Source organism: Dreissena polymorpha, chromosome 4, assembly GCF_020536995.1.
Source record: "Dreissena polymorpha isolate Duluth1 chromosome 4, UMN_Dpol_1.0, whole genome shotgun sequence".
Classification (NCBI taxonomy): Eukaryota; Metazoa; Mollusca; class Bivalvia; order Myida; family Dreissenidae; genus Dreissena; species Dreissena polymorpha.
The window spans coordinates 82255608-82268878 of NC_068358.1; the positions used below are offsets into that span (position 1 = coordinate 82255608).

At 36.2% G+C, this 13271-nt stretch overlaps 1 protein-coding gene across 1 annotated transcript; it reads left to right on the plus strand.

Moving 5' to 3' along the window:
• The first annotated feature begins 2403 nt into the window (after positions 1–2403).
• On the plus strand, positions 2404–12496 carry LOC127878894 (myb-like protein U). The gene is made up of 3 exons (XM_052425424.1): positions 2404–2514; positions 9634–9697; positions 10385–12496. The coding sequence occupies exons 1-3, from the start codon at positions 2466–2468 to the stop codon at positions 12174–12176; spliced, it is 1905 nt and encodes a 634-aa protein (XP_052281384.1). The 5' UTR covers positions 2404–2465; the 3' UTR covers positions 12177–12496.
• The last annotated feature ends 775 nt before the right edge of the window (positions 12497–13271 follow it).

The following is a 13271-nucleotide window of genomic DNA, read 5'->3' on the forward strand; positions in this document are numbered from 1 at the left end:
ATAATGTTGCTCTTAGCTAGCATGTAAACCATGGATTATCACGCAAAACATGTTATATGCAATTTTCAAGCTTTTATCTTCTGTGACATGTGTGGGTATAACAAAAAAAGTAAAAAATGGACGACCTTGAGTAATACTCACTATAAATGTTAAATTTTTTATCGATTTGTTTTACTCTTTTGCCATTTTCCTCAGAAAACATACTTGCAATAAATCGTCGGCTGATCCAGATTGCGATCGTCGTGGTTGAAGGTCTGATACGAACTTCTTATATCTGTAAGTTACACAGAGGGGGTAATCACGTGATAGTCAATTCCGAGCCAGGTATTTTTCGCCCTTTATTACTTGTATCATTTTTTTAATGCCACTCACTTTCCAGCCATTGAGAACAAATTCTTAAAATAAAATAATAACATACTAGTTGTGTTTTTTGTTCAAGACTGCGTTTCCTTTTTCGAGTTCCTTTACATAATATGCAATTTGTGACGTCATATGTAGACGAACTGTATTGAGTTGACGTCAATTAAAGTAAAGTTTCTAAGAAAAAAGTTGGTGCAAGAATTGCAATAAAAACTCTACGTAGATGTTTAAACTGACTAAACGTATTGCATTTGCTTATGCGTCAAATACTGCTATATTAGATCCTTGTTCTGGGAAAACGGGGCTTAATAAATGTACGTAAAGTGTCGCCCTGCATTAGCATGTGCAGTAAACGCAGGCTAATCAGGGACGACACTTTCCGCCTCGATTGGATTTTTGTTTAGAAGGAATATCCTTTAAACAAAACCTTCTATAAAGCTGAGAGTGTCGTCCCTGATTAGCCTGTGCGGATTGCACATGTTTACCGGTATTTGGAATGCCACTGGACGAAAGTACAGTAAAGGGTTATCTCATAACGGGACACATATCTTTCAACGCCTGGCATGATTCATGTGTGTTTTGCCATGAAATGCAATAGCTGACAGCGTTAACACCGATTCAAAACATAAAATGATAATAAACCTGTTTATCCCAAAATCAGATCGACGTTTGAATGTATTGTAATTTGTTGTTCACACGTAGGCACAGATACAAACGAACAAAGTGCAAAATCTTCGTAACGGACAACTTGTTAACATGTTTTAAATGTGACCTACATGAAGTCCATGTATAACGATGCATCAAATACCGTTTAAAATCGACGCCTTTACCGTAATTACGTGCATAAAATATTAATTACAATACGTATATTTTTTAAATGGCCTTACCCTTATGAAAAACACTGTTCAATATAAAACATCTCTAGCCGCTGATGTTGAAACCCTTTAGGTGGTACTGAAAGCATTTCAAACGGGAGTAAATGTGGCACGGGGTCAGTCAGTAAACGAATCACCTTTGTACAACATTATATTCCATACATCTAAGTAAAACAGAGCAAACATATGCGGTATGTTAATCGAATGATTATCAGATTTTACCTGAACCAAGTTTTGTATTCAATTACAAAATCGCTAACAGACTAAACATGCATATGTCCATATTACACATGAAAAGAAAACGTCCACTCCATAGCGTCAATTTTATCAAAATTAAATTTAGAGATGGATCTAAACTTTCTGTAGATTGCATGACACATTTACAGTCTTAATTGTACCGCTTCAAGCATGTGCATAAAGTGTGCGTAAAGTGTCATTCTAGACCCAGCCAGAGTGTGCAGAGTGTGCGCAGACTAAGCAGGGGCGAAACATTCCGTGACACTGGATGTTGACATGCAGAGTGTGCACAGACTAAGCAGGGGCGAAACATTCCGTGACACTGGATGTTGACATGCAGAGTGTGTACAGACTAAGCAGGGGCGAAACATTCCGTGACACTGGATGTTGACATGCAAAGTGTTCACAGACTACGCAGGGGCGAAACATTCCGTGACACTGGATGTTGACATGCAGAGTGTTCACAGACTACGCAGGGGCGAAACATTCCGTGACACTGGATGTTGACATGCAGAGTGTGCACAGACTAAGCAGGGGCGAAACATTCCGTGACACTGGATGTTGACATGCATAGTGTGCACAGACTAAGCAGGGACGAAACATTCCGTGACACTGGATGTTGACATGCAGAGTGTGCACAGACAAAGCAGGGACGAAACATTCCGTGTCACTAGATGTTGGCAATGAAAAGACTAATGTTTCATGAATAAACTCCTTTAAGAAAGTTGTGTGCTTACTCACAACTTAAAAGATCTACGTATTTCAAATATAAAAACGTGAGAGTTGAATCAATTGGGATTAAGTGAGAATGTGACGCACAGATTGCGATAATCCCATGTTATGGACTGCTGCATTGCGCTAAGAGGTATTTGGTAACCGTAACGACCGTGCGAAACGCTTACATAAATGTACTTAAGAGTTTGGCAAAGAAGGGACCAGGTTCGTTTTAAAATTGCTCTGCTAATGGTGTGTGTATGATCACTTACATTTGTCATGAACTTTCTGTGTAGCATCGTCATCGCGTTGCTGGCGATTTTGAACTGTAAGTTTTTTTTTATTTAATTAGTTAGTTAATTAAAACCTTTTTATTTAAGCTAGATTGCATCAAAAGCCAAAGGCTTAATGAATGATTTCGATTCCGTTTTCTAGAAATATAATCAGTAATATAATCGGTAATATTCTAAAGAACCAGTACTTGGTGTAGTTGGGGAGATTCACAGAACGCTCCTATTTTGGGGATCGTACACGTGACCTCCATGTCACTATGATACATTTGATGCAAATAAATATAATTATACATACAGTTATACGTACACTGTTATTTAAAGGAAAAAAGAACACTGTATTCGACATAGAAATCATATTATTTGATATGATATATTCGTAACCATTGCTGGCATGTCTTAGTATCTTAAATAGTATCTTTTGTCGAACAGTGAACATGATTTCGTATCTTAAGACATTTTAATTGGTTAATATTGTATTTGGATTCCCACTGCTTACTTAATTGCTCATACATGCAAACTATACTTGTGCTTAACATATAACATTTGGAATTGCCAAAACAATAATAATTTATCAAACATATAATTAAATCCCGAAATATTGTTAATATAATAACATGACTCAATATGTGGTATTTGATATTTTATTTAAAATATAACACTTGAAGACAACTTAGCGATTTCAAAGGTGTAAACCAATTGAATAGCAACCTATTTACGTGATACATTAGTTTGGGTAAATGTATGAAAACCAAGTAAAATCAGTATTCATTCACGATTTGGGTAGCTGTGAAATACCGGTCCACTATTCACGTAAAGATCTGAGGAATCTGGGAACTATAGGTTCAATATTGAGGCAAATATTTGGAAAACCGGGAATATCCGTTCCAAAAGTAAGGTAAATATTTTGGTAACTGGGTAAATTGACAAAATTGAAAATTGTTGTTTCAGATTCGCAAATTTTCGTTTTAGTTATGATGTGTGTGAGGAAACAGTATTACTGAACATTTACCATGCTCTAAATTAGCCATTATATGCATCTTTTGACGATTTAAAAACCTGAAAATCATAAAGCGTTGCAACGCGAAACGAATTAATAATTTGGAGAGTTCTGTTGTTGTCGCTATTATTTGTGAAACTACGAGGATTGGTTATATAAAGTATAAAATGCGTCCAACATTTTATCTGGAAGGACGGCCGAGAGGTCTAAATAGGAGACTTTTTACTCCAGGACTCCAGAGGTCAGTGGTTCGAGCCCTTCTGAGGGTTACCTTTTTTCTTATTTATGTTTAAATTCTTGATTTTTTACTGAAGAATTTTAGATCCAATGTTTACATTTATCAATATAAAGCATATAATGGCAAACATGAAAGCAAAAATCTGTGAAAAGGCCCCGTTAATGGAAGTAGACAAAGTACATTATAACAGTTACTTTCAAAATTCCAGTTCCTTCCTTGCTGTAAATATTTTGGTAACTGGTTACTATAGATTCTAATAACAGGTAAATATAAGGGAACTTGCACCTATCGATCGAATATTCAGGATTATATTTGGGCAATCAGTCGATTATTCATGTTTAAATTTCGGAAACAATGAACTATCATCCGCTATTCAGGCACTGATTTTGGGACCTGGGAACGGTTGGTCCACTGTTCGGGAATATATATATATATATATATATATATATATATATATATATATATATATATATATATATATATATATATATATATATATATATATATATATATATATATATATATATATATATATATATATATGAAAAGTGGGGACTATACGTTCACTATTTAGAAGTAGGTTTGAGAAACTGGGAACTGTCGGTCCACCAAGACAGCTAAATAGTACTTAACCATCGTTTGCGCATCGCTCTACTGATTATTTCACATTTCAGATGTGTCAGTCAATTACATTCTGTAAAATTATTTATATTTGTTCGCATTGAATTTCTTTTTTTTTTGTATTTACCCGTTCGTAGACACGTTCCTTTATGGGTTTCGGATTTTGGAAAAAAAAGTAATTTGCGTCGGTCACTTTCCTAGGGGTTTGTGTTATATTCAAAGATCGGCCAACCAACAAAATCACCGAACACTTATATCCCACCAATAATAATGATTTTGAATATATTTTCACACACAAACTAAAAACGAGCATTTTGTATCTCGTTAAATGTATGTTAGCATACCACATCTAGCGTTGAAATTTTTGCTATCGCTTTAAGGAACACTGATTTTTTACAATTTATCTTTATTTTTACGAAATATTCGTTGATTTCGAGTATGTATGTGGCTTTAAACATACACATTTTATTTGAAAGACTTCTTTGACTTATTAAACGTTACGTGTCCATACGGACAATCTGGCGCATATTTATATCCACATATACTCTAGTTAATTAACTGGTACACCCATTTGTAGATACAATTAAATCCGACACAATATGTTGCCGACATTAATACGATTTGTAACACGTATAGTTTCACACAAGCACATTTTGTTATTGACTTATACCCCCATTATTGTTTTGTCGTAAATCAAATCAATGAACAATTTTATCGAACAATAAAATCTCAAGGTAAAGTTACACATCAATTCAAAATCTATCAAATTGTAATTATCTCCTGTGGGTTCATATGTCTTGCAAACGGATATAATAATGCACGCAACAAAAAATGAACCCAGTAAATAGATGTAACCCGTTTAAAGCGAACACGCAGAAAAACGGACGTTAGCGTGTGCCAGCGATGGAAATAATGTGACAAAGTCTTAAAGGGGCCTTTTCACGTTTGTGTAAATTGACAAAATTGAAAAAAGTTGTTTCAGATTCGCAAATTTTCGTTTTAGTTATGATATTTGTGAGGAAACAGTATTACTGAACATTTACCATGCTCTAAAATAGCCATTATATGCATCGTTTGACGAGTTAAAAACCTGAAAATTATAAAGCGTTGCAACGCGAAACGAATTAATAATTTGGAGAGTTCTGTTGTTGTCGCTATAACTTGTTAAACTACGAGGATTGGTTATATAAAGTATAAAATGCGTCCAACATTTTATCTGGAAGGATGGTCGAGAGGTCTAAATGTGAGATTTTTTACTCCTTGAATCCAGTGGTCAGTGGTTCAAGCCCTGCTGAGGGTTACCTTTTTTTCTTATTTATGTTTAAATTCTTGATATTTTTACTGGAGAATTTAAGATCCATTGTTTACATTTATTTATATAAAGCATTTAATGACAAACTTAAAAAAATGCCAAAATCTGTGAAAAGGCCCCTTTAATGGAAGTAGACAAAGTACATTTTAACAGTTACTTTCAAAATTCCAGTTCCTTCTTTGCTGTAAATAGTTTGGTTACTGGGTACTATAGATCCAAATTACAGGTAAATATTATGGAACTTGCACCTATCGATCGAATATTCAGGATTATATTTGGGAAACTGGGAACTGTCGGTCGATTATTCATCTTTAGATTTCGGAAACAATGAACTATCATCCGCTATTCAGGAACTGATTTTGAGAACTGGGAATGGTTGTTCCACTGTTCGAGAATATATATTGTTTGAAAAGTGGGGACTATACGTCCACTATTTAGAAGTAGGTTTGAGAAACTGGGAACTGTCGGTCCACCAAGACAGCTAAATAGTACTTAACCATCGTTTGCGCATGGCTCTACTGATTATTTCACATTTCAGATGTGTCAATTAAATTCTGTAACATTATTTATATTTGTTCTCATGGAATTTTTTTTTTGTATTTACCCGTTCGTAGACACGTTCCTTTATGGGTTTTGGATTTTGGAAAAAAAATAGTAATTTGCGTCGGTCACTTTCCTAGGGGTTTGTGTAATATTCGCGGATCGGTCAACCGACAAAATCACCGAACACTAATATCCCACCAATAATAATGATTTTGAATATATTGTCACACACAAACAAAAAACGAGCATTTTGTATCTCGTTAAATATATGTTACCATACCACATCTAGCGATGAAACTTTTGCTATTGCTTTAAGGAACACTGATTTTTTACAATTTTTCTTTATTTTTAAGAAATATTCGTTGATTTTGAGTATGTATGTGGCTTTAAACATACACATTTCATTTGCAAGACTTCTTTGACTTATTAAACGTCACGTGTCCATACGGACAATCTGTCGCATATTTATATCAACACATACTCTAGTTAATTAACTGGTACACCCGTTTGTAGATACAATTAAATCCGACACAATATGTTGCCGACATTAATACGATTTGTAACACGTTTAGTTTCACACAAGCACCTTTTGTTATTGACTAATACCCCCAGTATTGTTTTGTCGTAAAATCAAATCAAGGATTACTTTTATCGAACAATAAAATCTCAAGGTAAAGTTACACATCAATAAAAAAAATCTATCAAATTGTAATTATTTCCTGCGAGTTCATATGCCTTGCAAACGGATATAATAATGCACGCAAAAAATAACGAACCCAGTAAATTGATGTAAACCGTTTAAAGCTAATACCCAGAAAAACGGACGTTAGCGTGTGCCAGCGATGGAAATAATGTGACAGTCTTAATGGAAGTAGACAAAGTACATTATAACAGTTACTTTCAAAATTCCAGTTCCTTCTTTGCTGTCACCATATTAATGTTTGGTTAATAATATCGCAACTGTAAATTACCGCCGTTTTTTTTATATGACAATTAACGGACAGACATGGCTTAATTAAATTCAAATTAGTATTTATAGATTCAGAAAGCTTAGCATAAACTGTTAAACAGACGTGCTTCGCAAACACCTTTAAATTTGAGTCCCGCCCCGGGAAAAGCGTGGCTATATATATTAGAGTTAGTTTTGTACCAGCTTACACTTTGCTGTCCGTTTTTATGTGTGTGCTTTTTTGTTTAAAGAAAGATATTCTGAGCGAAAATCCTGCTTACGCAAAAAGTGTCGCCCTTGATAAGCTTGTGTGGACTTCACAGAGAAACCTGTGACGACACTTAACTTACATGTATTAAATCCCTTTTTCCCAGATCGTTGCTCATTTTTGATTATTTAACTAGCTTCCTCATAAAAATGTAATTCACGTATTTTACAGTTTACCACTTTCTTGAAACAAGCAGGTAGCATTATGTACATCTACATGGTTTATATTTGCTATATTTCATTGATGCATATTCAAACTGAGCAAAACGTTTAAAAAGTCCTAGTAAATGGTGTATTTTTCTTACGAAAATAGGAAATGCAATGGATATTTCATTCACACTTAACTTTCCTGACTCTTAAACTCTTAACAATACAGAAATTACGTTTTTTATGTGGTATATTGCAATGATTTCCATTCAATTAGAAAAAACCTAATAAAACTATACTTAGTTAAGATCAGGAAAGAATTTTCTTATGATTGCATCGGTGACCGCTGAAGGGATTGCGGTTAAGATCGTTAGTTTATTTAACAAATAGGTTAAGGGTTATGATTTATGAATAGTCAAACGCAACGCCATGTTCGAAGATCAAAGGGAACTTCTCAAGTGCATAAAACTATGTTGAACACATACGTATCGCTAATTTCCATTTTTATTGAGTAAATTAAGAAATGTTTGAGATATGTTGTATTAAGAAAATCGACACAATAATTTAAATACGAGACCCAACTTTTGGGCATTTTAATTTATTATGTTAATTATTTTTTTGTAGAATAATTATTGAAATGCGTGTTACCTTTTAAATCACTTGATCATTATCGCTAAAACACTACATTGTCGTCTTTGATATCCCGTGCAAATTTAATTGTTCTCAGTGATAAAATACATGGTACTTAGTGATGCTAAAAGGAACAGTTTTCTTTTTTATTTTCTTAGGAGAAAAATGCAAACAAAAACTCATTTTAGTCTTCAACTCAGTAGGTTTTTGTTCGTAAAGTTGTTAAGTCGTGTTTATTAGCTCTACTGGCCATAGGCCAGAAGAGCTAATGGGATGGCATGGTGTCTGTCTGTCTGTGGCTGTGTGTGTTAGACTTTCTCTTGTTTATCCGATAAAGCCCACATTTTTCATCCGATTCTTTTCAAACTTGTTCAGTATGTTGATATTAATGAGGACTCGAACCCTATTAAAAATGGGTTACATCAGAGTAAAAAGTCAAGAATGATCTCCCCTTGAATTTGAGAAAATTGTGAAATAAGGCTTGTTTACGCAATAAATTCCACAGTTTTCATCCAATCATTTCCCAACTTGCACAGTGTCTTTATCTGAATGATGAGTCAAACCGTACTGAAAATGAGCAATATCTGAGTTATAAGTCCAGAATTATCTCCCCTTGAATTTGAGAAAAAAATGAAAATCTTTAACATTTTGCCATAACTTTTGCAATATTGAAGATGCCAACTTCATATTTGGCATGCATGTGTATCTCACGGAGCTGCACATTTTGAGTGGTGAAAGGTCAAGGTCTAGGTCATCCTTCAAGGTCAAAGGTCAAAAACAAAAAAATCAAAGCGACACAGAAGGGGACATAGTGTTTCCGACAAACACATTTCTTATTTGTTTACATATAAAGTTCTATCCTTTTGAAACTTCAACGGATGTTTTATATCATCAAGGTCCAGAACCCCATTGAGAGTGAAGAAAATTTGTCCAACTTATTGTTGAAAAGGAGCCATTTGAAGTTTCAATTTTACGTTTCTTCTTGTTTATGCGATAGTTTCCCATTTTGGGTCTGTTTGTTTAAAACTTACTCAGATTGTTCATACTATCAAAGGCTTGAGCCCTATTGATTCCAGTCAGAAGAGCGATTCAGGCCCTCATGGGCCTCTTGTTTATATTTTTTGCTAATAATTAATTTCATTTATTATCTTCATATTTGTTACTTTGCTGAATACCCCAAAGTGAAATAGAGGGGATAGGGAGTGGGGGATAGATATATTAACAGTAAACAACTTACATATTAAGCGATAGACATTCCTATGCTTGTTCAATAAAACTGAACACTCGAAAGGGTTAAGTTATTATTGATTTCTTCAAAGTATGCCAATAAAACAAAATTATTAAATCCACACCGTTTTGAAACTCTATTCAGAAAATCTTACCAAAAGGTTTCCATGTCAAGCTTTAAATTCAACTGCGCATGCTCAGATATATTCCATTTCTGTTTCAGATTCAGGTGCAGTCGTGGACAGCGACGCACAGGAAGCAAAATCGATACTGCTGTCAGTGCTAGGGTTAGTATTATTGGACCGCTGGAGAACTTTGTCGTCTTCTGAAGCCCCCGAAGCCAACCTCGTGTTCGATCGGAAATTTTCGGATATCGTAACCGGACATGAACATGGAAATATTGTAACACAAAATAAAACCGACCATTTTGTATTGCGTTTAATCTTATTTACCACACCACATATACCGTTGAAATTTTGGCTATTGCTGTGAGTAAATTGATTTCGTATGTGTTAACTTCATTTTTCGAAAGATTGTACGAAATAATCGTTGATTTTGAGTTTCATTGGCTTTTAAGTTTTGAAGAAATTTGCGTCGAATATGAGTATGTAAGGACTAAGTGCTAGTTTTATTTCTGATTAGCAACACTGTACAATTAATAACATTGGTCGGCATAAATTTTCGTAGATTTTCAAAACATGACTTAGTCGTAGACACGTTATTTCGTGGTATTCAAATTTAGGAAAAACTGAGGAGTTTGCGTCGGTAATTTTTCCGATGTGTTTGTGTTAAATTCGTGGATCGATCAAGCCACGAAATCAACAAACAATACTGTCTACATAAAATAATGTGTATAAATAATTAAGATTTTAAAGTAGTTATTTATACAATACGCTCTTATACCAATTAGGCGAGGATCAAAATGCATGTCATGCAGATAGTGATAATGTTTCCTTTACGTATTTTACCTGCAGATCACTTAAAGACAGCCGAAATGATGACGGTCGCTATGGCAGTCAAACGGGGTGGGACAAGTATCGCGGGGATCAAACCGGACGTAGAGGCGGGGGAGGCGGTGTCGACGACGATGGCGATGACGCGGACCTCGACACTGCGATAAGCGTCCTAACAAAGGCTGTCGGCGACATTGACCAAGGGAAGACGTCAGTGCGTCTGAATAACAAACCTGAAGTCACTAGCAGCTTGACACAACTAACGAACAACCAAGAGATTCCCGCGAACGTTGCTGCTATCATAGACTCGGCTTTAAACAACTCGAAGGATAAAATTCCAGACAGCGTGGCAGACCTTATCAAGTCGGCATCCAGTAAGACTACTTCGTACACCAACCAAGACGACCAAAGCGATGTTGCGCGCGCCTACAACTCGGCGACCGGCAAAACAAACAAAGAGTTTCTGGCGAACTTCGCAGACTTCTTCAATCCTTTCCCGAGCACTAACGTAAAGTCCTACAATGACGTAAATTCATACAATGACGTCAAAGTCACTTCCAACACTGACGACGGGTCGAACGTCGACGTCGCAAAAATAATGCAAGACGCATTCGCGAACGCTGGAGATAACAAACAGGGTAAATGGCAAAAGTTGTTGAACGGAAATTACTTCAAAGCAGATACCCCGTCGGTTCAAAACTATCATGACGTCAAAGTTTATTCCAGCAGTTCAAACCCCGATGGATCCAATATTGACGTCAATAACATCCTTAAAAACGCGCTCGGAAACGCCGGAAACACAGGAAATACACAGAGCTGGAAAAATAAATTAAAAGTAGATACGCCATCGGTTCAAAACAACAATGACGTTCAAATTTCAACCGGTGACTCTGACGGGTCAAACGTTGACGTCAACAAAGTCATAAAAGATGCAATTGGAAACGCAGGCGGACCACAACCATGGCGAAATTCATACAAAGCTGACACACCATCGGTCCAAAATTACCGTGACGTCAAAGTTTCTAACATAAATTCAAACACTGGTTCTGGCGATGCAAATGTTGAAGTAAACAAAGTAATTCAAGACGCTTTTGCAAGCGCAGGCGGTGCGCAAAAGGCATGGCAAAACATTCCTTCCGGAAATTCGGTAAAAGTAGATAACCCATCGGTACAAACCTACAACGACGGTTCAAATGTTGACGTAAACAAGGTAATTAAAGAAACTCTTGCGAGCGCAGGCGGCGCGCAAAAGAACACATGGCAAAGCTCTCCTTCCGGAAATTCGGTAAGAGAAGATAACCCATCGGTACAAACCTACAACGACAACAAATATTCTAAGCCGATCGCAAACGCAAAGTCCGACCACTCGAACACAGACGTTGAAAAACTCATCCAGGACGCCTTCGGTAAAATCGAAAACGATCAACAGAGCTCATGGCCAAACTTCTCAAACATGAAGTCATATCGAAATAATAATAAACCGAATGGTCAGGTCAGCTCCACTTCTGATCGACAAACCTATACAAACACCAAAACAGAACCTAAGCAGGTTAAATCATGGCGCGGTAGCTACACACGCGCCCCGAATTACGGCACCACTCCCGGCTCGTCTTGGGGCCGAAATAACGCCGGCCAGTGTCTCTTACGGGGAGAGTTGTGCAAAATCGGAAGTGGACCGGAGTGCTGCGGGTCAGACAATGCCTATGGTTCCAAAGTACCCTTATGCTGCACGCGGATAGCTTCCGGTTCCGGTCGAAGCGATTTCGGCCTATGTCAACCCAAGAATCCCGGCATGACGTGCGACAGACGATAAACGCTGACGTGTTTGGTCGATCCCTTTATACAATGTTAATGAGGCATGAAATGACAACATGTTGCATTGAATAAACATTAACATAGTACGTGATATTGGTATGCCCTATTGCGTGTCGTGTAATAACGATATTGGGTTGATTGTTTTAGCCTATCCGAAATGACTGATCAAAAACCAAATTCCCAAAACTCCGATTTACCACTTAATTCATGCACAATAAAAGTAGTTCTTTGCAGATCTCAATAACCGTATTGTTAATACAGAACATCACTATATGACATGACAGTGTCATAAAAAATATAAAAAATATCATTGAATAAAATTACTTAGCATTGGCTACGACATTTTTATTGTTTACGTATTCATGCGATAATAAGTTCCTCACTTGACGGTTTAGGAATAAACGATACGAGTGTTTACGGAGACAGTAAGTCAAAAAAAAATTCTGATACATTTTTTGAAGACATTATATGTGGTATTTATAAACATATTTTTAAAAAATGTCCTTTTATTTTGCGTTAACAAGACATTCCAGAAGAAAAAGAAAACATTAAACTCAAATATTCATGATTATTCTCGGAAATAACCGGATATGGTATTTCACTACGCAGATCGAGCGCGCAAATCGAGCACGAACAGTTCTACGTAAGACAAAGTACACAATCTGTACACCGTTCTTTATCAGGGAAAATGGATTTTCTTTTGTAAACACATTACAAAGAAAGTATGAGTGTTTTCCTGGTCTGTTAATTATCTAATAAAGCTATTTTGGGCTATTGAACGTGATTTATTTGACGCCAACAATAACAGTTTTTTTTGCGGCCATGCTGTTGTTGTTGTTGTTGTTGTATATCTTCACCGCCTATCTTTCCCACCAACAGTATCATGTAGTACTCCACCGTATATGTACACTGTAGTATATACACAAATATTGTCTTCTTACAGTCTCTGAGCTTCTGCATTTAAGCGCTAGGGTCAGTCCGTATAAATTCGGACAAAGGGAGAAATTAGGACAATACTTCTTCCCAAGCACACTAAATCTAGCCCTAGGCCTTTAGCGCCTACAGGGATTTGATAACTTTATCGTGCCATATA